The 25,276-nt window shown below is 51.7% G+C and overlaps 1 protein-coding gene across 1 annotated transcript in view; it reads right to left on the bottom strand.

Annotated features, from left to right (window-relative positions):
* Positions 1 to 25,276, bottom strand: part of TTC6 (tetratricopeptide repeat domain 6) — a 1,171,050-nt gene that overhangs the window by 1,094,055 nt on the left and 51,719 nt on the right. Inside the window, exon 2 of the mRNA XM_069638410.1 lies at positions 346 to 479. Within this exon, the coding sequence (XP_069494511.1) occupies positions 346 to 479 (134 nt within the window). The remainder of the gene's footprint in view (positions 1 to 345; positions 480 to 25,276) is intronic.

Consider the following 25,276-nt stretch of genomic DNA (forward strand, 5'->3'; position numbering starts at 1 on the left):
CATTCAAGTATTTAAACTTTAGAGAGCAGAACTTTTGTCCACTCCCCTTTCCCCCCGGAGGTGTCTAGTCTACAGCTAGAAATTCAGAGGCTGGAGATCCAGCTGTTCCGACCAGTTAGTGGGGTTCATCAAACACCTCTGCAGGACCAGTCGGCTGGGCCTTCACAGGATCTGAGCTTTGTGATGGCTGATCATGAGCTGCTACAGGGAGATATTACAAGTGGCACTACAGCGTGATGGTAAAATGTGACCGGTGTGGGTTCCACATGGAATGCCATGGTACATACAGCTCACCTCCGACTACCCTCCACTCCCGCATCACGCCCAGCCTTTGATAATAATCACCTGTTTCTTGGGATCCAGGTGGCCAGTAGAGCTGGTGGACTCTGGCACTGGACTCGCTTCTGTACAGCGGAAGTGGCTGCATCGGTGACTGTGTGAGCGGTTCCTTTCACATACATTATGTCTGAGACTTTCACCTGTAAAACAACATTTGAAACATGAAGAAAGGAAATCCAATGTAGGAGGCAATTCAGTGTGCCACTTGCATTTGTCCAGTGCTTCTTATTGTCTTATGATTTGGTCCTTGACAAGCCGTGCCTCAGCCCGGAGCGATGAAGGCCAATGCACCCCTGCATCTCCTTGGCAGCGCATGGACTGTGCCTGCTCGCACCCCTGCATCTCCTTGGCAGTGCATGGACTGTGCCAGCTCGCACCCCTGCATCTCCTTGGCAGCGCATGGACTGTGCCAGCTCGCACCCCTGCATCTCCTTGGCAGCGCATGGACTGTGCCTGCTCGCACCCCTGCATCTCCTTGGCAGCGCATGGACTGTGCCTGCTCGCACCCCTGCATCTCCTTGGCAGCGCATGGACTGTGCCTGCTCGCACCCCTGCATCTCCTTGGCAGCGCATGGACTGCGCCAGCTTGCACCCCTGCATCTCCTTGGCAGCGCATGGACTGTGCCTGCTTCTCCTTGGCAGCGCATGGACTGTGCCTATTCGCACCCCTGCATCTCCTTGGCAGCGCATGGACTGTGCCTGCTCGCACCCCTGCATCTCCTTGGCAGCGCATGGACTGTGCCAGCTCGCACCCCTGCATCTCCTTGGCAGCGCATGGACTGTGCCAGCTCGCACCCCTGCATCTCCTTGGCAGCGCATGGACTGTGCCTGCTCGCACCCCTGCATCTCCTTGGCAGCGCATGGACTGTGCCTGCTCGCACCCCTGCATCTCCTTGGCAGCGCATGGACTGTGCCTGCTCGCACCCCTGCATCTCCTTGGCAGCGCATGGACTGTGCCTGCTCGCACCCCTGCATCTCCTTGGCAGCGCATGCACTGTGCCTGCTCGCACCCCTGCATCTCCTTGGCAGCGCATGGACTGTGCCTGCTCGCACCCCTGCATCTCCTTGGCAGCGCATGGACTGTGCCAGCTCGCACCCCTGCATCTCCTTGGCAGCGCATGGACTGTGCCAGCTCGCACCCCTGCATCTCCTTGGCAGCGCATGGACTGTGCCTGTGCCAGCCCCCTGCATCTCCTTGGCAGCGCATGGACTGTGCCTGCTCGCACCCCTGCATCTCCTTGGCAGCGCATGGACTGTGCCTGCTCGCACCCCTGCATCTCCTTGGCAGCGCATGGACTGTGCCAGCTCGCACCCCTGCATCTCCTTGGCAGCGCATGGACTGTGCCAGCTCGCACCCCTGCATCTCCTTGGCAGCGCATGGACTGTGCCAGCTCGCACCCCTGCATCTCCTTGGCAGCGCATGGACTGTGCCTGCTCGCACCCCTGCATCTGCCTGCTCGCACCCCTGCATCTCCTTGGCAGCGCATGGACTGTGTGCCTGCTCGCACCCCTGCATCTCCTTGGCAGCGCATGGACTGTGCCAGCTCGCACCCCTGCATCTCCTTGGCAGCGCATGGACTGTGCCTGTGCCAGCCCCCTGCATCTCCTTGGCAGCGCATGGACTGTGCCAGCTCGCACCCCTGCATCTCCTTGGCAGCGCATGGACTGTGCCTGCTCGCACCCCTGCATCTCCTTGGCAGCGCATGGACTGTGCCTGCTCGCACCCCTGCATCTCCTTGGCAGCGCATGGACTGTGCCAGCTCGCACCCCTGCATCTCCTTGGCAGCGCATGGACTGTGCCAGCTCGCACCCCTGCATCTCCTTGGCAGCGCATGGACTGTGCCTGCTCGCACCCCTGCATCTCCTTGGCAGCGCATGGACTGTGCCAGCTCGCACCCCTGCATCTCCTTGGCAGCGCATGGACTGTGCCAGCTCGCACCCCTGCATCTCCTTGGCAGCGCATGGACTGTGCCAGCTCGCACCCCTGCATCTCCTTGGCAGCGCATGGACTGTGCCTGCTCATAGGCTGAATTAAACATGCTTATTCTGTTCACAGATGGAGCCCTAGTCTCCACTCTCCAAGCATTTCGGCCACTGCTGCTAGGCCACCTTCACGCATTTGGCACCAAAATCAGGCCTAAACCAGAGACCTGTTTTCTTAATTGCATAAAGAAGGCCCTCCCACTGCACCCCACACATGCACTCATTCAGGTGGAATGAAATCACGGATCTGCTGAAGCACAGATCACCAATTACGAATAAACAAACCACCTCAGAGGAACATGTCTGCAGACCCGCTTCCTACGAAGGACTCTCAGATATATTTTGGAAATGTTTCCGACAGACTTTAAAGGTTTGTTGGCTTCATATTCATCAAAAGAAGAAGAGGGCCACTGTAGTTTACTGTTGTGATACACGCATAGTGGCCAATGTAATACACATGACGGATACATTCACAAGTCCAAGATTGTGTCACTGTTTAAACAACAATCTACTTAATGTTATCGTGGTTGGTCCTGTGGAAGCGTCCCTATTTTATATTAATCAAAGGCCCATGGACATGCATGAGCCAGAGGCAGAGTAACACCATACCCATAACCAGGGAGATGACACAGTGGAAGTTATGAGATATTGTGACTGGCTGGCACACTTTAAGAAGCCCCTAAGGTTGTGTGCTTATGACACTGGCCTCTGTCCGCGGCACAGGCACAGCCAGTTATGCCTGAGACCTTACCAAAGAAGGAAGGCATTGCTTCCTTGTCTGAGACCGTGGGCCTTAGCCACCGGAACAGGTTCTGCCACCTATGCAGGAGGTGATTGTGTAATGTGGCTGGGCCGAGTGGAATTGTACAGGCCTAACATGGTGCTGTCAAGTGACGGCAATCGAGGTCAAAGGATGCTTTGTTAGGAAGTTCATTGTTAATGTAACCGAATTAATGCATCACACATATTTTCTAGATGAACCCTATTGTGTAAAACCCTACAATAATACTGCCAGCTTCGTTGTCTATTTCTGCACAGCGGTTTGGAAAAATAACCTAACTCTACCTGTGTTGCCTAGGTTGCTGATTGAATTTAGTGACAGGGGTTCCACTGTTGTTGCCAACACACTTCAGATTTCTCATGCCCTGCTGGCAGCAACGGGAGAGGCAGACTACTCCCTCTCGAACCTCTGTGTGCACAAGAATAGGTAAGAAGCCTAACTGAAACCTCTCAAGGGGTTTCCAAGGAGGAGGTTTGTGTTTCTTTGGCTGCACGAAAGCCTATATTATTTCATTTAAATGAGCAGTATTGGCAGATTTCGTGGGATGTTGGAAATCTAGGATGGGTCGCTGTAAAGGGAATCAAAAGCAGGACACACAACATGGATATGAATCAGCATTAAAAGGGATAAGAAACAATTAGGAGGGAGGGGAGGGCGTACGCCTGTGTTACAATATTGTAAAATAAAAGGACAAGCCTGCAGAAGAGAACAAAGTGCTTATGGAGAAATGGTCTACTGCAACGGGAAGTATTCTTGAACTGCTCTGGGAAATTTCAAGGAGAGTTTGGCAGTCAAGGCTGAAGGGTTTCAAGAATAAGAATGACAATGTAAATTCTCAAATTCTCTGAGCTTTCACTTTTGGTGATGCTTGACATGTCAGCCTCATTTGATACGGTCAATCATGCTATTCTCTTAGACAGATTGAAGTCGGTTGGTAGAGTTTCGGAGCATGCCATTCGGTGGTTCAGATCGTTCCTGGAGAATCGTCAACAATGTGTTAGATTGGGAGCCTTTATTTCAGATCCTAGTATTATGGAATGTGGGGTTCCACAGGGGTCATCGTTATTGCCACTTCTTTTTAATTTGTATCTCCGACTGGTCATGGAAATTCTGAGACGTCATGGAATGAGTTTCCAATCTCACGCAGACGATACTCAGATTTTTATTACAATTGATAATGTTGAGGAAACTTTTGCCAGTCACGCCTTTGCCACTGGAACTTTCCCCTCTAGCCTAAAGCACTCACTTGGGCACCCCCTCCTTAAGAAGCATTCCGCCGATCCTTCCTCTCTGGCAAACTACCACCCAATCTCTATCACACCTTTCCTGGGAAAACTCCTAGAAAAGCTGGCAATCTCCCAGCCTACTGTCCATACTGAACCTGTTGGTTGTCTCCATGACCATCAATCTGCCTTTAGAGCAACCAGAAGCACGGAAACTGCTCTCCTGAACACCAGTGAAGAGCGGCTCTCTAATCTCGACTCTAGCCTTCCTTCTGTCCTCATCCTCCTTGACCTTACCTCTGCTTTTGACACGATCAACCACGCCATCCTGATCAATCGTCTCTGTGACAACCTGGGCATCACGAATCAGGCCCTAGCCTGGTTTACCTCCTTCTTCTCCAATCGACCCTCTCAGGTCCAACTGGGGTCCTTTCTCTCCACCACCTCTCTCTCCCCATGTGGTGTTCGCTAGGGCTCTAAACTCTCACCCTGGCTCTTCAACCTTTACTTGGCACCTCTGGCCCACCTCATCTCTACATTCTCTCCTAGCTTTCAGTGTTATGCGGATGACACTCTGCTCTGCTTCAGGCTTCCCTCTGCCTCCACTCCTCTCTCGCTCATTCCTGACTGTTTATCCACGATTCAGGAATGGTGTACTTCCAACGATCTCTGCCTTAATGCCAATAAGACTGAGATCCTTCTGATTGGGACCCCTGCTCCCACTTTCCCTCTTTCACTCTGGCCACCCTCTGTGGACCTTCCACCTTCACAGAGCTGGATGGAATGTTAAAGGAAAAAGAAAGGAACAATACAATAGAACTCCCCTGCCCAAGAATGGGCTGGGCAAGGGAGACAAAAGAATCCAGGAGGATTTTAAAACAAGACAGTTGGAAGGGGCGTGGCTTGGAGCAGAACGTGAAGCATGGCTCTGTGAGAGCTCCTGGCCCGATGCTGGCAACAATGCCCTGAACTCCAGTTAACGTTCCAGGTGCTGCATAAAACCTCAGGGTGCTGCTGGGGAACCTCACGGGCAGCGGTGGTGAAAGTCGCACCATTAAACACTAACCCCCGAGCGAGTTATCAGCTCTGTAATGGCAGATGGGCGGGCTGCAAGCCCCACGGCCAAAGAGCGCAGAGATAGGTGTCCTCTCTTTCAATGCGTGTTAGGGAGAATTCTCAAAATGTGCTAATTTCCCTTACCTTTTGAGACCCCCAGCAACTTTGCTGGATTTGATTTTTTACCTGGGAAGAGTGTGAGCCTTTTTTCCCACTCTTTCATGTATTTTGATGTGTGTTTTACTTTTGTGTTATTTGGCTATGGGGTTTTTAAACAAACTCCATAGGCATCATTTTTTTGTTTTGTGTCACGCAGCACCTTCAGTGCAGTGTCACAGGGGGTGTCTTTTAAACTCCCCAAGGTTTAAATACCTTCTCTGGGACTGTCTACCGTCTCCCAGAGCCTGTAAAGTTAAATTGACTTTACTAGTCATTTTAAATTTACAGACCCAGCACACACTATCTTCCTATAGAATGCTGTAGGGGTTGCCTAGCATCCCCTGAGTCTGAACACTCATGTAACAGTTAGATGTTACCCTTTCCTACTTGAAATGGCTGGTGGCAGTGGTTTTAAACAAACTACCATGCTGTTTCCCAACTTTCAATTGTGTCCTTTGCCTCTAGAATTCGTGCCAACCCACAGGTTCAGGGGGTGCAGATGGGTGGGAAAACATACAAAATGCCCCTGTATGAAAAATGTCCCTGTATGCAAAATGTCCCTGTACGCGGATGACGTTCTGCTCACCCTCACATGTTTCTTTACTTATGTATTCATTTATAGCAGCGTGCAAAGCCTGTGGGCCTCTAGGCACTAGTTACGTACAGAGAAAAGTCAGTAGCTGACAGTAGGTGAATGGCTAGCGGAATAGGGGAATTTTTAGCTTCTTTCTGAATGATGGGTAAGAAGGCTTGACTCTGAGCGTGGGGGCGGGGCTTGTTCCAGAGGCTGGAGGCATGCACTGGTAAGCTAGGCACTCCTGCTCTTTTGAGATTGTATCTCGGTGTGGCTATGCAGTGTTTATAGGCCATGCGTTGTGGCCTTGTAGATGCTTGTATTGATACCTTCTGAGAGAGGTAAGTCGTGCCTGATTGGACAGGCAGTGATGGGTAATGGAGAGGGTCTTGAACATTATTCTCTCTCTGATGGGGAGCCAATGCACGGTTCTCCTGGCGTCGGAAATATGGTTGAGCTTTCCCAAGTCTACGGCCGCTCGAAGGGCATTGTTTTGTGTGATTTGTAATTTGTTTTGATTTTTTTCCGATGTACCACAAAGTAAGGCATTGCAATAATCCTGTTTGGACCCGATGAGTGCCCTGGCGACAGTGATGCGATTTCCAGTGGAGAGGAATGGTTTTCAAGCGTAAATAAGCTTGGTGGCGTAGGCTGAAGTGGAGGTGTTATGGTTGATTTGTCGTGTCATGTTGAGGCTTGAATCCGGCTAGACCCCCAAGGTTTGTATGGCGGAGGCCACCGGGATGTAGTGACCATTGATGCTGAATGATGTGAAAGAGCTGTCTAGTTTGGCAAGACGGGCTGGGGAGCCAATGAGCAGGAGCTCTGGTTTTTCATCATTTAAACAGAGGCTTGGATGTTCTCGTAGATGGCGTTTGTCGTGATCGTGTCCTGGGTGTAGTCACCAGACAGTGGGATGATAATTTGTGTGTCGTCGGCCAAGTTTGTATACGATATGCCGAAAGAGTCCAAGAGGTCAAACAGCGGTTTTGTATAGATGTTATACAAAGTTGGTGAGACAAAAGGAGAATTGAGGGACACCGCATAAAATGGGCGTGGGGTCGGCCATTGCGTTGCCATGGAAGACCCTTGATGTTCTGTGGGATAGGAAGGAGGCCATCCAATTGGCTGCATCAGGTGAAAAGTTTGTAGAGGTCGTGAGGTGCTGGCATTGTGTCTGATGGTCAACCAAGTCAAAGACCGCCGAGAGGACAAGGAGGAGAGGAAGTGTACATTTTCCAGCATCAATAGCATTGTCCAGTTGGTTTTTGAGGTCTAAAAGGGCTGTTTCTGATCCGTGTCTGGGTTGGAAACCCGATTGCCTGGTCCCTAGTATGTGGTGGGATTTGAGGAAGTCCTGGATTTGGAGGTATGCCACTCTGTTAATAATTTTCAGTAGGAACGGGACTGTGGTTATAGGGCGGTAGTTAGTCAGGGTCAAAGGGTCTAGGGACGGTTTCTTGAGCTGGGGTGATAGCCATGATTCCTTAAGGGAATCTCGTCAAGTTCCGGAAACTCCTCAAGATCTTCCTCTTCTCTTCCTTTTTCTCTCTCCCTCTCCCCTGCTAACCCCCTTTCTCCTCTCTCCTGCTCTCCTCCCAAACTCTGCTCAGTCTCGCTGACTGGTCGCCTGGTGCACCTCCAGAGCCACACAGGTCCCAGGATCCCCCGCCAGTCCTACACTTGCCTCTGGGCCTCCGCCACGCACTTCTGCACTCAGAATACGTTCCATGTGAGAGGCAACCTCTTCTGCACTTAACCCAGGCCCTGATGACTGGGTGCACTTATTCTCCCCTCCCCCTCCCTCGCACTTCCTGTCTGCGCACTTGCACAACCTTGAATGCACTAGGCCTAGCAAGATCATGTCCTGTCCTCCCTTTGCCTCTCCTCCCTAGCTTGGTTACGCATGAAACACGTGCGCATAGGCGCATTATTGATGATGACCTATCATCAATCAATCTGAATGTCCCCAGACCTAGTACAGTAGTTTATTATTCAATATGTCCTCTTCCCCTTCCCCCCTCCTTGCCTCCACACCCTTTCACATGCACTTGTATTATCTGATAAGTGGTTAGTCTTAGTATGGTAGTTTATTGATTGTATGCTCCTTCCTTTCCACCCCCCATTCTCTCCTTCACTCCTGTCATGCACTTGCACTAGTAGAAATGCCTTTTGCCTAATATACTAGTTCATTTTGTTAGATCATTCGGAAACCTCAAGGCCTAAGAAGGACTACTGTTTTCCCTTGCTCCCTTCCAGCTTTACAAATAAACAATTACAATTACAAGGGTAGTGGGGAGAGAGCAGGAAGCGAATAAAGCATTGGTGATGGCGGCAATGAGAGGAGCAGAGGTTCAGTGCAGTCTTTGCTCAGTGAAGCTGGGCAGGTGTCTCCCTTGCATCAGGAAGGTTCGAGAACCTTGATTATAGTGGCTAGGTCAGTGACTGAGGCAGGTTGGAATTGGAAGAGAGGGGTGCTGGGCATGTTAGACTGAAGGGACGGTGACTTGGGTGCTGTGCTGGAGGAGCGTTTGGTGGTGATTCTATCTTGGAGCAGAGAAATTTGCCCGTGAATGTATCTTGGACAGTTCCACACCAGGTGTTGTCTTTTACCCCTAGGGTGTGGTCTGCGGGGCGATTGCCATTTCTAATTCGCACAGGATGGTGAAATGTTCATGAGAGGAGGAGGGGGCATTCGCAATTCTGTCATTATAGGTGGTAGCTTTGACAGAGTGGATGTTTTGTGTGTAGGTCTTAGCAATGGCTGCAAAGACGGCTTTGTTAGAGGGGGTGGGGTTCTTTTGCCAGGCGGCTTCCGCTACTCTTTTCTGTGCACGTAGAGCACAGAGGTCAGGGGTGAACTATGAGTTGTAGCATTTAGACTTAGTTGCTTTGCTGGGTTTTAGCGGTGCCAAGGCATCCACTGAGTTGCCTACAATGGTGTTGTAGTGATTGAATTGAATTGATTGTTTATGTGCATAGCGCCTATACACAATGGGCCTCACTATAACCCTGGCGCTCCCGTAATGAAGGGGGCTGGTACGGTACCGGCCCCCTTCATTACGGGAGCACCGATTACAAGGTACCCTTTGCGGGTCCCGCGAGGGGAAGAGGGAGGGAATAACGGGACACTTGTAATGTGCCCCTTATTACCTCCCTCCCCATTCCCATTGAGCCCTATGGGGGCTCAAATGGGAATGGGGAATGGTTCCTGCAAGGAGGAATTACGGGGTCCTCCTATGTCGGAATGACCCGGTAAATCCCCATTGCAGGAACCCGGTAATGGAGCCCGGTTTGGAGGCAGCCGTGGCGCTAATAGCACCATGGCTACCTCCAAACTCGTAATGAGGCCCAGTGTGTTTCAAAGCACTTCAAGGAGGGAGGGAAACATGGGAGAAATACACGTACATTCATACAAGTCCTTAAAACAGTACAGAATGTGAGAGATTTACTATCAAATCATAACAGATAGTACAAGTGCATTAGACAATAAGGGAGAAGAGAGGGAGGAGAGAGACAAAACTAGCAGTAACATTACTATGGGCCTCATTACACGTTATCCGGTAAAATCCGGCCATTACCGGCATGGTGCTATTAACGTGTCCGGCTAATTGCGTGGCATTACGAGTACGCGGACACGAGCACAGCGCCATGCTGGTAATGACCCTACCGCCATGGCGCAAGAGTCCCTTACCGGCATCGACGAAAGCGCTGATAGCACTTCCGACCTCCCGCTACATGCTATTAGCGATTACCGCTATTAGCGGTGACCGTAAAATTGCGGAACCGGAAATAGCCTCATCGCACAGGAACGGGAAGGAGCAAGGCGGCCATCTTTAAAAACACAATCCATTGCCATCCTCAGCACCCAGGACCTGTTTCCACACGACTCCAACACCAAATCATCCTGGATACCCTGACGATGCCAAAGGCCATCAAGAAAGGCGCGGATCGGCAGCGCAAAGAAAAATTCACCAGCGAGGAGCTGATCATGTTAACCGAGACCCTTGCCGCAAATGCCAATGTTGTATTCGCCAATGACATGCGGCGTGAGACCCTTGTGAAGAAAAAGGCCATCTGGGCAGAGGTCGCCCACAAAGTCAGTGCGGTGGGCACCACCACCCACACTGTCAAGGACTGCAGAAAGCGGTGGGACGATCTACGGCTCCTGGTCCGCAGCATACTGGCTGCAAATCGCAACCTGGCTATGGACACAGGAGGTGGTGCTGATTCACCAATCAAACTCCGGGAGTGGGAGGAGACCTGCGCCAGCACAAATGGCGTGGAATCCATTGAGGGAGTCGGAGACATGGAGCGTGGTACGCCCACTTCATCAGATGGAGGTGAGTGTACACAATAAACAATGCACTGTGAAGGGTGAGGGACCTCCAAATCTGAGTCCAGAATCAGCCCATGGATCCAGCCATAAACATACATGCACACAACCCTGCCAATGTGAGTGTCACACCCCAACACACACACATGCACGCATCACCACATACACGTGCAACACAGACCCATTCAGGCATGACCCACCCAACATCCCCATTACCGGATTCCCGACTAAAGAGGTCCCAATACATAGAGCGGCATGACATAATCATTCTGCATAAGGCACGTAGAACCATCACCGATGATATTCCCTATTTTTGTGCCCACAGGATCACAGACAGACAGTGATGAACAGGCCACTGTGACACTTGCTCCCCCAGCCAAGAAAAAGGCCAGGACACAGGAGACAGGGGACACCGCCACCACCTCAAGGGGCACAGGGAGGAGTGAGCACCAGCAGAGGGGTAAAGGCAGCAAGAGCGCCAGTTCAACACGGCCTGAAGCCACGGCTGCTACAATTGCTGCACCCACGGCAGTGTTCCCCCCGTCATTGGAAACAAGCAAAGAGGGCCTGCTCTCTGCTGCCACCAGTTCGACTGGTGAGGCAGCAGCCACCGCGCCGCTGTCGGACATGGAGGAGACCATTGACCTTGAAACGCAAAGGCAGACGCCCAGCCCCCCGCAATCCAAGAGCCAAGCCCACAGCCACCATCGCAATCAAGTAGCCATGGACAATCTGGCAACGACACAGTGGAAGGGCGCTGGATGTCATGATGCCCGCTCCCGGGGACCCGGTTCAAGCCCTGCGTCCCCGAAAGCGGACATCCAGTCCCCAAGGAAGGACCCAGCAACCCCATATAGGGGCCCTTTGGACAGTGTCCTGGCGCCTATGGCGCCAGGCTCATAAAAGACATCAGTCCTGGCGCCATAGGCGCCAGGCTCATTATGGAAGTGCTTGGGTGCACTTACCTGATGCAGACCATGCTGCAGGATCCCGGCCTCCTTGAGGCCTGAAAGGAACTACTTTACCTGTGGGACTAATTTACCATCAGGGCGTGGTCGGGGAAGGATACATACCTGATTGGAGGAAGGATACATACCTGGAACTTCTTCCAAGGCTATTTAAACCCCACCCGAACAGCCACACGTGCTTCGCGTTGTTCTGCATCTAGCAGCTGGACGCTCACCGTGTCTGCTCCTGCATCCTGACTTCTGCCACGCCTGCCAGCATCCTGGATCACCTGCAAAGGAAGAGAAGAATAGAACAGAAGAAGGAAAAGTCCTTACCTGCTAAATCCGCATCCCGGAGACATCTCGCCGACAATCCTGAAAAGGAAGACTTTTATTTAAAAGCTCATCGCGTCGATCGATGCAGCGCCGCATTCCACTCACCTTACAGGGCGCCTCCATGTTCAGCAGCGATCATCCGGATTTGCAGTCACGCCCCAGCGCCTAGGGAGAAAAAGACCAGAACAAAAGGTGAGAGAGAGAAGGGAATAAGGAAAGCTGAATCTCCATGTTAAGACTTACCTGTTGATTCATTCCCTCTTCATTTCGGGTCCGCGCCGCATCCTGGCATTTCCGGACCCCGGCCCCTAAGGGGAAAAAGAGACATCAGCGTTAATGAGCGAATGAAAAGCCATTACCAAAAAACGCTCATTAAAGACTTACCTGATTTCTACAAGGATTTCACCTCTCATCTCGGGTCGGTGCCTGTTCCCCGGCATTCCGTACCCCGGCCCCTATGGGGAAAAAGACACTAGCATTAGTACATTAATGCATGGACACTAGGGGAACCTTTTATCAAATAACTTACCTGGAAGCCAAGCAAGTTTGGTTCTCACCAATCCGAAAATCCAGTGAAGTAACTGGATACCAACGCGCCCCTGCATCAGAAGCAGGATGAAGAGCTCGTCCTTCCAGACCCTAAGGTGAGACGCTACGAGGAATCACAGAAGGGTTCCGAGGAGGGTGAGAGGGGAAAGTGGGAGGCTGATTGCATTACCCCGCAGACAGTTAATCCCCTATTTTTGCCTACAGAAGGATACTTCTGCGAGCCAGACAAGCCAGATTTGGGGGCCCGGTCCAGTCCATCTTCTGAACCCTGCGCATCACCTTAGAAGAGGTCACAGCAGCGCGAACCAGGCCAGCACCTCCGTGGGAGTCAGGTGAGCGTTACACTGGAGCCCTCAGGTGTCCTCGCCTGATGGCCAAGGCATGGACCAGAATGCAGCAGCCACCCCAAGAGCTGAACGCAGTCGCCATTACTTGTCAACCATCAGCCAGAGGCAGGTGGAAATTACAGCACTGGTTGGCCAGCATGTGGAAGAGGCAGCCCGTCTGAGGGAGGAGGTTAGGTCGAATGCAAGCCAGACAAGAGAGGGCATGGAGGCCTGGACAAACAGGCTGTGCGAGGAGATGGCCCAACTGAGGCAGGAGCGACAATATCCCCCCCACCACTGGATCAACCGGGCACCTCCCCCTCTGCGAGTTCACATCAGACAAGCCCCCGCCGCCGCTCCTTGCGCACCACGAGGCGCACGCCATCCCAACCTCCCAATGGCGGTGGAGGCCATGAGAAGTAGGGCCAGCAAGAACTAGCTGGCACAAGTGCAGCAGGACACCTACGCACTACAAGCCACACATAGGGGTGTTGTGGGGGGAGGGGGGAAAGGGTGTTTTTGGTAGTGTTGTGGGGGAAGGTGGGAAAGGGTGTTTTAGGGAGTGTTGTGGGGGCAGGGGGGAAAGGGTGTTTTTGGGAATGTTGTGTAGGGAGGGGGGAAAGGGTTTTTTTGGGAGTGTTGTGAGGGGAGGGGGGAAAGGGTGTTTTTGGGAGTGTTGTGGGGGTTGGAGGAAAGGGTGTTTGCACAGTGGGGGCCATGCACTTTTTGTTCACAAATTAATCATAATGCACTGTTGACAAGTTGAAACACAGGCTTGGTCTTCATCATTGTGTGTACTTTATTGGGGACAGGGCCCATTGTGCGCCTCACCACATACAGCAGGGCAACAATACCCATCTCCATCCAAAAGAGTTGACCCTTGTCTCTCAGAATATTTGATATATCAGATGCTGACGCACATTGTGTCCCTCCTGGCCATCGCCTCTTGCATGTCCTGCCGGCCCATTTACCCCATCCTCATCCCCATGAACATCATCTTCATCTGGTGGTTGCATGTCAATGTCAGGGGGCATAGGCACATTCCGTCTGATACACATATTGTGCTGCATGACACATGCCATGGTTATCTTCGGCACTTTGTCATGGCCGTACAGGAGAGTCTCACCCGGCCCGCTTAGGCACCAGAGCTGTGTCTTCGAAAGGCCAAATGCCTGCTCTATCACGACGCGGGTACGGGTATGTGCAATATTGTAGTCTTCCTGCTGGTTCTGTGGGTTCCGTACAGGGGTTAGGAGCCAACTCTTCAGGGGATAGCCAGCATCACCTGTATGGCTGGAACAACGGGGCCTTGTTCCTGGTCACCTCAATTGCAACCTGGACATTTTACACTAATTCTGTTTGCATTCTGATTGGCGTCCACGCTTCCCAGCGTGCATGGAGACGATCAGTGTAACTGCAATGTGAGAAGGTAAGCTAGTCCCTGCAAGTGGACGTGCACCATGCATGACTCTGGCAGTATTTCCCATCTCCTGGGTGTGGATAGGTCCTAGGTGTTCCTGGGGCCTGACAACCTTTGTACCACACTGCTAGTGTACTGGCATTATGATTCCACGGTCCCCATGCTGTGAAGCGGCACATCAGTAGTGGTGTACGGGTGTGGTTCTGTACAATGGCTACAGGTGATCTCTTTGCATGCACTCAAGGGCGCATATCTGTTGTGATGTTGTTCAACACACATTTACATTATGCATATTGGCTGCATGTAGCAGCTTTGTGTCATGTAGGGTATGGTATGATGTGCAATGTGCATGTGGATAGATGTGTCATGTATTGCGTTATGGATTGATGTCTTTGTTGTGCAGTTTACTACTTGCATGTGGTTTTGTGTCCTCTACATCGTGGGCTGCGTTGGTGGACATTGGCGTACAACTGTATGTCCCTTTATTGTACGGATGACAGTCCACAACCAGTTGGAGTATGCATCTCCCCCCCCAAACACACCCCACATCACACTGCCATGTGCTCGCCCTGCTACTCACCAAGTAGCCACAAACTTTGTCCAGCATGGCGCTCCATGTTGCGTGGTATCATTGAGTTCCGCAGGACCATTCATTCATGGGTTGATCAGGGGTATCGGTCACGACAAGGTGTTATTCTCTTTTTTGAGTCACATACCATTTGGACATTGGTGGAGTGGTAATGCTTTCTGTTTCGGTAGACAGCCTCATTGTGAAGTGGGGGCACCATTTCCACATGGGTACAGTCGATTGCCCCAATGCTACTTGGGATGCATGCCAGTGAATAGATGCCAACTTTGTTGTTGGAGATCTCCTGGGCTGTCCGTGGCAGGGATATGTGTTCACTGGTGTGCTCCAGGGGGGCATCGAGCACCTGGGTCGGCGTGCGTGTGAATACTGGTTATGAAATGCCATGCATCTGCCCTACTGTATGCTGGTAGGTGCCTGTGGCCAGGTAGTGGAGCACAGTTACCACCTTCAGTAGAGGGGGGATGGCAGTACGGATGTGTATGTGGCTCACTATGTCGTTGTGATTCATGTCCACCATGGTGGTGATGGTATCCTGGTCCAGGCGGCACAGGGTGTGTATCTGCTCAGGGGTTAGGTTGAATGGAATGGCTAGAATCCTGAGGATTGCTGGCTGCCTCTGTGGTATGACTGGGTGCACTGGTGTGGCTTGCTGGGCCAGTATCGTCCTCCTCCTCCTTCTCCTCCTGTGTCTCCTCTGTGCTGCCTGTTGTTGTTGCTGCTGCGCTGCAATCATGTCCTCCAGCCCATGTAATGGTGCAAGTATTGGAACCATCTTGGTGTGGGAAGGGGTGTGGTGTGCTCTTTTGGGCTGCCAGAGTCTCCATTGCCTCCACCTGTGCTGTTGTGGCCACCTGTGGCAGGTGGGGACACTACTCAGCTCTCTTAACGTGTGGTTCGCGATGCCGGTATTTCCTACTTGCCGGTATGGGCTTCTTTGGCCAATACCATGCCGCTATTAGCATGTCCGCATGCCTTGTAATGGCGTGCTATTAGCGCCATGCCGCTATTTACGACATGAGGGGTCGTGCGCCCACGGACTGGCTGCTATTAGTGGCACCGTTCTTAGCGGTGCCGCTAATAGCGGCCAGTCCGGGTCGTGATTAGCTAGGGAATTTAGCGATACCGGTAAACCCTTACCATTACCGTTATTCCCTTACCGCCTAACGTGTAATGAGGACAATTGTTGCAGTGCAAGAGTGACAAGAGGAGGGGGAAGGATGGGGGTGGGGAGAGGAGGGAAGGGGTGAGGAGAGGAAACAAAACAAGTGACTATCAATTGAAGGTCGATGACTGTCATAGTGCTGGGGTGGGAGGGGGAGGAGAGAACAGAAGGGAAGGGGGGACAGACAAGCTGTCATCAGTGGTCAAGGGACCAGTGATAAGAGTAAGTGCTTAGGGAAGTAAAGAGGAAAAGGGGAGAGGTTAGGGGAGGGGAAGACAGCTGAAAGACAGGCGGCTACGAATTACTATGCCAGACGACAATTGGGGTAGTGCCAGAAATGACCGTGGTAAGGGAGGGGAGGAGGGGAGGGAGAAGGTAGTGGAGAGGTGGAGAGAGGGAGGTGAGGGGGGTGAACGGCGAAAGGGAAGGAAGAAGAGGGACAGGAAAGGGGAGAGAGGTAAGAGAGCAAGCGCAAGGGGCAGAAAGGGAAGAAAGAGGAAAAGGAGGAGGAAGACAGGGGGACACTGGCAGGGGGCAGGGGAGACAAGGGGACACTGGCGGGGGTAGGGGAGACATGGGGACACTGGCGGGGGGCAGGGGAGACATGTGGATACTGGCGGTGGGCAGGGGAGACATGGGAACAATGGCGGGGGGCAGGGGAGACATGGGAACACTGGCAGGGGTCAGGGGAGACATGGGCCAACTGGCGGGGGCAGGGGAGACAAGGGGACACTGGTGGGGGCAGGGGTTACAAGGGGATACTGGCGGGGGGCAGGGGAGACATGGGGACACTAGTGGGGGGCAGGGGAGACAAGAGGAGATAAGGGGGACATTGGCAGGGCAGGGGAGACATGGGGACACTGGCAGGGGCAGGGGAGACAAGGGGAGACATGGGGACACTGGTGGGGGGCAGGGGAGACAAGAGGAGATAAGGGGGACCCTGGCGGAGAGCAGGGGAGACATGGGGATACTGGCAGGGGGCAGGGGAGAAGATAAGGGGGACATTGGCGGGGGCAGGGGAGACATGGGGACACTGACGGGAGACAAGAGGAGATAAGGGGGACATTGGCGGGGGCAGGGGAGACATGGGGACACTGACGGGAGACAAGAGGAGATAAGGGGGACCCTGGCGGGGAGCAGGGGAGACATGGGGATACTGGCAGGGGGCAGGGGAGAAGATAAGGGGGACATTGGCGGGGGCATGGGGAGACATGGGGACACTGTCGGGAGACAAGAGGAGATAAGGGGGACATTGGCGGGGGCAGGGGAGACATGGGGACACTGGCGGGAGACAAGAGGAGATAAGGGGATAAGGGGAACTGCCATGATGGTGGCATTCTGTGAGGTGGGTAGTGGGTGGGTCAGCAGCTGCAGTAGGTGGGCACTAGTAAGGTTGCGGGTACTCCATGCGAGAGTAGGCGTAGCAAGAGGGTTAGCACAGGTTAGAGTGGGTTTGTTGCAGAACGGGACAGGGATATGGAGAGTGTAATGTTGACCCCTCCCTTACGCCCTTACTGCAGGAAATCAAACGATTTGGACTGGCCTCAGGCTTCAGGGTAAATGATGACAAATGTAGCGCCATGTGGGTACACATGTCAAAGGGCACATCTAGCATCACTAACCTGGGCATCCAAATTCCAAATCAGACCTTGCAGATATACCAACGCAACTTTCCTCAACTATTCGAACCCTTCCTGGCGGATACGGCTTGTTGGCAAAAACAAGCGATCTCGTGGTTTGGCGGGATCACTTCTCTCAAAGGACTTCCCTGTCATTGTGTCACCCTGCCACCCGAATTCCCGACTCAGACTTGGGGCGGATGGTGGTGTGACTGCCACTCACGAGGTGCGCTTGCCTCATCAGGGTCTGCGTTCACTGTGTGCAATCCAGCGGGGGCACCGGCCAGGATGCGAGGTGGTGAGGGAGCGATTGGAAGCGTCCTCCAGATAAGAAGGTGCGGGGTTCTGCGGGTGAAGGTGTTGGCTACGTTGCGCTTTTCATTCTCCTGTCCCGGAGCGAGTGACTCCGTTTGCACACGTAGAATCTGTTGTTTCTGTTGCGTGGAGTGCGGGTGACACATAGGACAGACTGAAACCTTCGAAGACACTTCTCAAGTGCAAGTGCTTTCTTCTTTGGCCTGTGCATTTAGTACCAAGACTTGCACTCGAAAGGTAAACATTTTCATAACGTACCAAATGGAGAGTGCACGAATATCAGCCCATGAAAGAATATTAAACATTTATCTGAATTGCTGATTTCACCCCTGAGCAGTAATAGAAGACACTATGAGTGAAAAGACACTTATGCAAAGATTCCATTAAAAAGGTAACACTCTTTTCAGCAAGTCTGGGTCCTGGTTCAATGTGCTCAAGTTGGAGAACTTTACTCAGAGACTGAGTAGAGACTCTTTGAATCTTTAGCCTGAACTATTGCTCATTCTGAATTAAAAGGTGCACACTTTAATTTAGATAAAGGACAAGAACTGAGTTTTAAATTACCTGCTTAAGAATCTCATGAAAGAAGCTGGAAAGTAAAGATAAATGAATTCAGTTTCAAATCTCAAGAGACTATTTCCTCTAGGCTTTTGCAGAGGAACTCTCCGGTATTTCTTTGTGATATTGCTGAATTATTAGTAGCTTTGGGAATGGAATGTAGGAACTAAAAGCATGTGGCTCTCTCACTTATGCAGATACCACACCAGAAGGAAGTAGCAGTTCCACAGTCTGAGGGTTTTTTCTCCACTTCCCCTTTCCCTTTGGGGTGTCAAGAGCTCAACGGGTTTAATAGTTAGTTGAGAATGCTACGCTTTGGTGGGTCTGTGGGGTTCAGCAGCTCCCGCGTTGGATTGAAGACAATTAACGAGAGCCCCATGTGGTGGACGGGCCACCCAGATAAATGAACAGTCATTTTGCCACCTGAGGACAGAGCCCACCATCCAGAATTGCTTGCCGACAGCGTCACAGCCAGAGTAGAGCCAGCGCCACTAAGGACAGACCCACGAAGGTACTGTAAAGGGGTGACTAACTGCAGCAGTGACCCCAATATGACAGTGTCTATGTAGTATATGTGTTGTAAATTAATGTACATATGTCTGTGTAGTTAGTTATATGTATATATTTCTTATCTAAGTACTGTTATGTACAGTAATTGTTAAGTGTAGAGTTGTGGTAAATGTTAGGGGTTATGTTAAGTTGAGTTAAAAAGGTTAAATAGGGGGAGGACGTTTTATATGGGATACATTACTCACCGTAATCGTACTGGTCGGAAGCATCTTGCGGAGTTCCCTGGCCTTAGCCATACTTTTGCTGTTATTATAATTATAATTCTTATACATTCCCTTCCCCACCCCAACGTCGACCCTCGACCTCGACGACGGCTGGAGAAGTCATCGACCGTCGACTGCTGCACGACGGATCTGGGCCTCGGAAGGCCGCTGGCCTCGGCCCGGGCCTAGTAGGCCGCTGGCCTCGGCCCTTACAAGTAGGGAGAGTGGGGGGTGGTACATACTCTTCACTCTTGATATATAGTTACATTTTATATATTCCTACACTTAGCAGCCCGCTGCCTTAAGGTGCGTATGGAGGGTACCCCTTTTCAATTCTGCCCCAAGTGCAATCGCAAATACCCTTGGGTCGACAGGCACGCCACGTGCAATCTCTGCTTGCCGAGGGATCACCCCGAAGCGAACTGCAGAGCGTGTAGTAGGTTTAAACCTAAGACACTTAAGGACCGTTCGACAAAGCGTTGGGCCCACCACGCCAGGCAGGAGGCCATGGCAGCGGAGGGCGCCTTCAGCGATGGCAGCGACGCCGTACTTTCGGACGGCGAGGGCATTACGGCGTCGAAAGACAGCCGGCGAGCGCAGGTCCCCGACCTCGGAAGGTCGTCCGGCAGGGCGGCTATGGGGAAGACCCCCGGCGACGTAAGCGCTACACACCTAACACACACTAAACACACTAAGACCAACCGGACCTCGACGACGTCGACTTCCCGGAAAGAGGCACAAAAAGAACGGTCCGACTCGGTGTCCTCTGGGCGCTCTCGATCGAGATCACCTCACGACGCAAGGCAATCATCCACTCTTGCCAAGAGTGCCTCGCTACACACATTAACGGAAGTTCGATCGTCGGGAGACGAAGACGACTTCCACCCCCAGGCCGCGCTCCAAGATACCGAGACCGCGGTTAACACCAGTGAGGCCCCACGAAAGCGCACAGATACCTCTCCAGACCCTCGGCGCCAGGCGTCGAAAGTCTCTGGGGCCTCCAAGGGACAGGGAAAACATTTTTCCACGCACGGGGAGGGGGGGAAACAGCGGAAAGCACAGCCTTCCACCCCTGTAAAGCCATCCTCTCACCCTAGGCAGACAAGTAAACACAAGTCTACCCTTGAAAAGTCCCATAAATCATCACCTGCTAAAGTTATACCCTGTTCCAGGGAATGGTCCAGTGAAGACATAGACAGGGTTATGTCTAGGATGTCTTCCTTGGCTGATTTTTATGATAAGAACCCAGAACATTTTCTTTCATATAACCCTCAAGGGGCCACACCCTCAGGCTCCTCCGATCCTATCCCGCTAAGTAAAAAGCCCCGGTTCGAAAGACCTGAACCCTTCGAGGTTCAGCCTTACTCCATTCCATATTCTACTCCACTCCCCAGTTACCAGGGACAAGTTTTCCCTGAAGAGGACCAGGAGTTTGAATTTATAGAAGAACAAACCGGGACAGATTACCTTGCAGAGGATGAGGACCTGGAGGAGGGAGAAAATGAGCAGGAAATTTACAGAGTAGATTCCCCAGTACAAAGCGAAGCCCCAGTTACCGACTCTCCAGTTGATAACCAGCCCCTCCTCAACGAGGTTCTCGCTCGAGCAGCGGAACATTTCCACATCGACACCCACGGTGTACAGGAGGAAAGGGACTTCGCGGAGGAGTTTGTAGGAGAAAGGAGACCGGTCGCTCAGACCATCCCTATCCTCAAGTCCATCCAACGAAGAATAGATCCTTCCCTGGTGAATCCTAACCTCACCAGAGCTGTCAACCCCAGAATTGAAAAGATTTTCCGGGCAGCCCAGTCTGACCCTCTGTATATAAGGGGACATCTTAAACCAGATTCCCTAGTGGTTACCAACACTAGAAAAAGGGCGGGCACGCCCTTATCTTCATCAGAAGCTCCTCCCGACAAGGAGAGCAAAAAACTTTACGGGTTTGGCAGGAAGGTAGCCTCAACGTCCGCCTACCAAGCAAGGATTGCGAATTCCACCACCCTGTTAGCTAGTTACAATTGCCATCAATGGGAAGAAGTCGCGGCGCTCATTGCCTCTGCTCCAGAACCGTTAAAGGGCCAGCTGGCTCGGATCTCGGCAGAGGGGAGAGCCGTGTCGGGTTGCATTTTAAAAGCAACTTTCGACGCCGCTGACAACGCAGGGAGATTGATAGCAGAAGGTACTGTTATCAAGAGACATGCGTGGTTACGGCAGTCGGGATTCAAGACATAAACCCAGGCTTCTTTAATAGACAAGCCAGTGGAACCCGACCTATTGGTTGGGAAAGCGGTCGAAGACGCACTTAAAAATGCCAAAGATGAATATGAGACTCTCAAATCCCTTGGCCAGCTTACCAACGAACCCCCTAACCAGAGGGGGAACAGTAATTTTCGTCGCCCACGCGGCCAAAATTCACAAAGAGGCAACTATGCCCAGGGACAGGGTACACAATGGAATAACAACCAGCAGTCTACCCAGAGTTACGGCAGGGGTAACAAGAGAGGTCGTGGAAGAGGCAGAGGCAGCCCCAACAAGGGAGGTGGCACGCCTCCACCAAAACAGTGACGCTCAGTTCAGGGTCCCTACTGCAGCGTCCCCGGAACCATCCTCCACGACAAAGAGTGCACTCCCTAGAGCATCAAAGGATCCTTCTCGAGGAGATCGCCATTCTGCTAGAAAAGGACGCGATAGAACTCGTCCCAGGACACCAGGTAAACAAGGGTATCTATTCAACTTACTTCCTTGTGCCAAAGAAAGATTTGACAATGCGCCCAGTATTGGACTTACGGCCTGCCAACAAGTATGTCAAGCCCCAAAAATTCCGTATGACCACGCTACAAGAGGTAATCCCCCTCCTAAAAAAGGGGGATTACATGGCAACCTTGGATATGAAAGATGCTTATTTTCATATTTCCATGCTCCCAGCGCACAGAAAGTACTTGCGCTTCAAGGTGGACAGTCGCCACTACCAATTCAAGGTACTGCCCTTCGGGATAGCTTCAGCACCAAGGGTATTCACCAAGGTACTGGCGGTGGCAGCTGCACACCTACGCAGGGAGGCAATCCCGGTGTACCCTTATCTGGACGACTGGCTCATAACGGAGGAAACCCCAGGAATTTGCAGGTTAAACATTCAGAGGACTATCGACCTCCTCCACGAATTAGGCTTCTCTATCAACGAGAAAAAGTCAAGTCTGGTGCCAAGCACCTCAAAACAGTTTCTAGGAGCTATCCTAGATACTCAGAAAGGATTGACCTTCCCTTCGGAAGAGAGAATTCGGAATATACTTCGGCAAATTCCGCATTATCAGTCAGGTCAACAGAGAACAGTACGCAAAGCTATGCGGTTACTGGGCATGATGGCGTCATGCATTTACCTGGTCCCCCACGCGCGTCTGCGCATGCGTCCCATGCAAGAATGGTTGGCGAAACAGTGGTCTCAGGCAAGTGGTCAGTGGGACGATCTAGTGGTCGTTTCGCCAACACTCGTACAGAGCCTACACTGGTGGACAAGAGAGAATCTCGCAAAGGGGAAACCCTTTTACGATCCCGAAGTACAAGCCATGGTGACTACAGATGCATGCCTGACTGGGTGGGGAGCTCACCATCTCCACCACACAGCTCAGGGTCTCTGGTCTCACTCAGTAGCCAAGAACCACATCAATCTGCTAGAGCTTCTGGCAGTATTCCGAGCGCTAAAGGCGTTCGAGCCCCATCTACTGAACTTGTCGGTGCAGATCAGGACGGACAGCACGACAGCCATGTTCTATCTGAACAAGCAAGGGGGGACTCGTTCGCCAAATCTGTCCAAGCTTGCCCAGAAAATATGGATATGGGCACTCAGACGGAACGTCTTCCTGTCATCACAACATGTTCCAGGGGAGCTCAATTCCCTAGCGGATGCTCTAAGCAGAGACTCCCACCCAGAAGAACACGAATGGGTCCTTCACAGAAACGTAGTAGAAGATCTCTTCTCTCGGTGGGGTTTCCCCACTATAGACCTATTCGCCACAAGCGAAAACAAACAATGCCCAGGATTTGCATCCAGGTTCCCCCAGCCAGACTCCCAAGGGAATGCCCTGTGGATGAACTGGTCAGGGATGTTTGCGTACGCTTTTCCACCAACTCCTCTCATCAGGAAAGTGGTGTACAAGATGAACAAGGAATCGATGACGCTCATCCTAGTTGCTCCCATGTGGGCGAGACAACCATGGTTTCCACACCTACGCAGGATGGCGGTGTGCGAGCCCATCAGACTCCCAGCCTGGTACAACCTACTGTCCCAGCAACAGGGTCAAACAGTGCATCAGGAACCCAACTCTATGAACCTAGCAGCATGGCTCCTGAGGTCATAGAGTTTGGACATCTCAAATTACCACAGAGGTGTATGGACATTCTAAAAGAGTCCAGGAAACCAAATACAAGGCACTGTTACTTTGATAAGTGGAAAAGATTCGTTATCTGGTGCCAGAATAAACAAATCAACCCGGTTGATTGCACTCCTTCCAACGTTGTGACATACATGCTCCACCTGCTGGATGCAGGGTTGGTTTTTAACTCGCTGAAAGTACACCTGGCAGCCCTCTCGGCTTACACCACATCCCATAACAAGGTCTCGTGGTGGAAAGTACCAGTGGTTAAAGCCTTCATGGAAGGAGTAAAGAGACTTCACCCTCCTATTTCGAACCCACCGCCAGGATGGGACCTCAACGTGTTGCTAGCTAAGCTCATGGGACCCCCATTCGAACCCATGCATAAAAGTAGTCTCAAACACCTGACTTATAAGATGGCCTTCTTAGTAGCCATTACCTCCATAAGAAGGGTCAGTGAAATTCAGGCTCTGTCAGTGCAGGATCCTTTCTTTACTATCCACAAGGACAAACTGGTTTTACGCACACACCCTAGGTTCTCACCTAAATTCATATCCAAGTTCCATGTAAACCAGTCCATCGAGCTTCCGGCTTTCTTCCAAAACCCGCAAAGCTCGGCTGAGGTGAAACTACACACCCTAGATGTGCGTAGGGCGGTCCTGTACTATGTAAATAAAACCAGACCGCTAAGGAAAACAGATCAACTGTTTGTCTCCGTAGCTACAGGCAGAGAGGGGGATCGCGTCTCTAAGGGCGCTATCTCGAAGTGGATTATCAACTGTATACAGCTGTGTTACTCTCTTTCTGAAAAGACTCTGCCTTTTACGCCAAGGGCCCACTCTACTAGAGGCATTGGTGCCACTCTGGCTTTCATTGCAAATGTTCCCCTCGACACCATTTGCAAAGCAGCTACTTGGAGCTCTATTCACACTTTTACTCAGCATTACTGCATTGACACTCATTCCAAGACAGATACACAAGTGGGACAAGCGGTTCTAAGACACCTGTTTGCTCATGACCCTTCTCACATCCCACCTCCTTCTTCTGGTACTGCTCGCTAATCTATGCACAGCATGTGATCTAAGCAGATTCCACAAGCCTCAGAAGGGATACATTACTCACCGTAATCGTATTTCTGATGCTTGTATCTGCTTAGATTCACATGCGACCCACCCTTCCTCCCCTCCGAGAGAAGGCGCATGATTGCTTGTAGTCTTACCTTTCTGTCTATCTGCTTGGATTATCTGTACTCACGCTACTCCTCATGCTTCCTCATGTCAGAAAAAATACAATCTGAGGATCCTAGACGCGTGAGGGATCTTGGGTACAGTGGACGTCACACTAGGGATAGTATTACTGGCACGCCTGTGTCGACGCCCATTTTCGATTTTCGAAAAACAAACTGTAATACTCCGCAGCTTCCACTAGATGTCGGCCTATGCACAGCATGTGATCTAAGCAGATTCCACAAGCCTCAGAAATATCTATATATAAAAGTGAAAATGTGTGGGTTTGTGGCTCCGCGTATGTTCCCTCTACAATTCCACACCGTTTCACCAATCTGCACCATATTTTGCACAGCCACCTGTGAGGACCCTTTGGACATTACAGGCTACATGACATCTGGACACCCCACCCCTTTCCCCGGATTTCAGCAAACGTCTCTGGGTGTGTGGCTTCACGTATGTTCCCTATACAATTTCATGCCGTTTCACCAATCTGCACCATATTTTGCACAGCCACCTGTGAGGACCCTTTGGACATTACAGGCTACATGACATCTGGACACCCCACCCCTTTCCCCGGATTTCAGCAAACGTCTCTGGGTGTGTGGCTTCACGTATGTTCCCTATACAATTTC

The sequence above is a fragment of the Ambystoma mexicanum genome, chromosome 14 (genome assembly GCF_040938575.1).
Source record: "Ambystoma mexicanum isolate Mex_15411 chromosome 14, UKY_AmexF1_1, whole genome shotgun sequence".
Taxonomy (NCBI): domain Eukaryota; kingdom Metazoa; phylum Chordata; class Amphibia; order Caudata; family Ambystomatidae; genus Ambystoma; species Ambystoma mexicanum.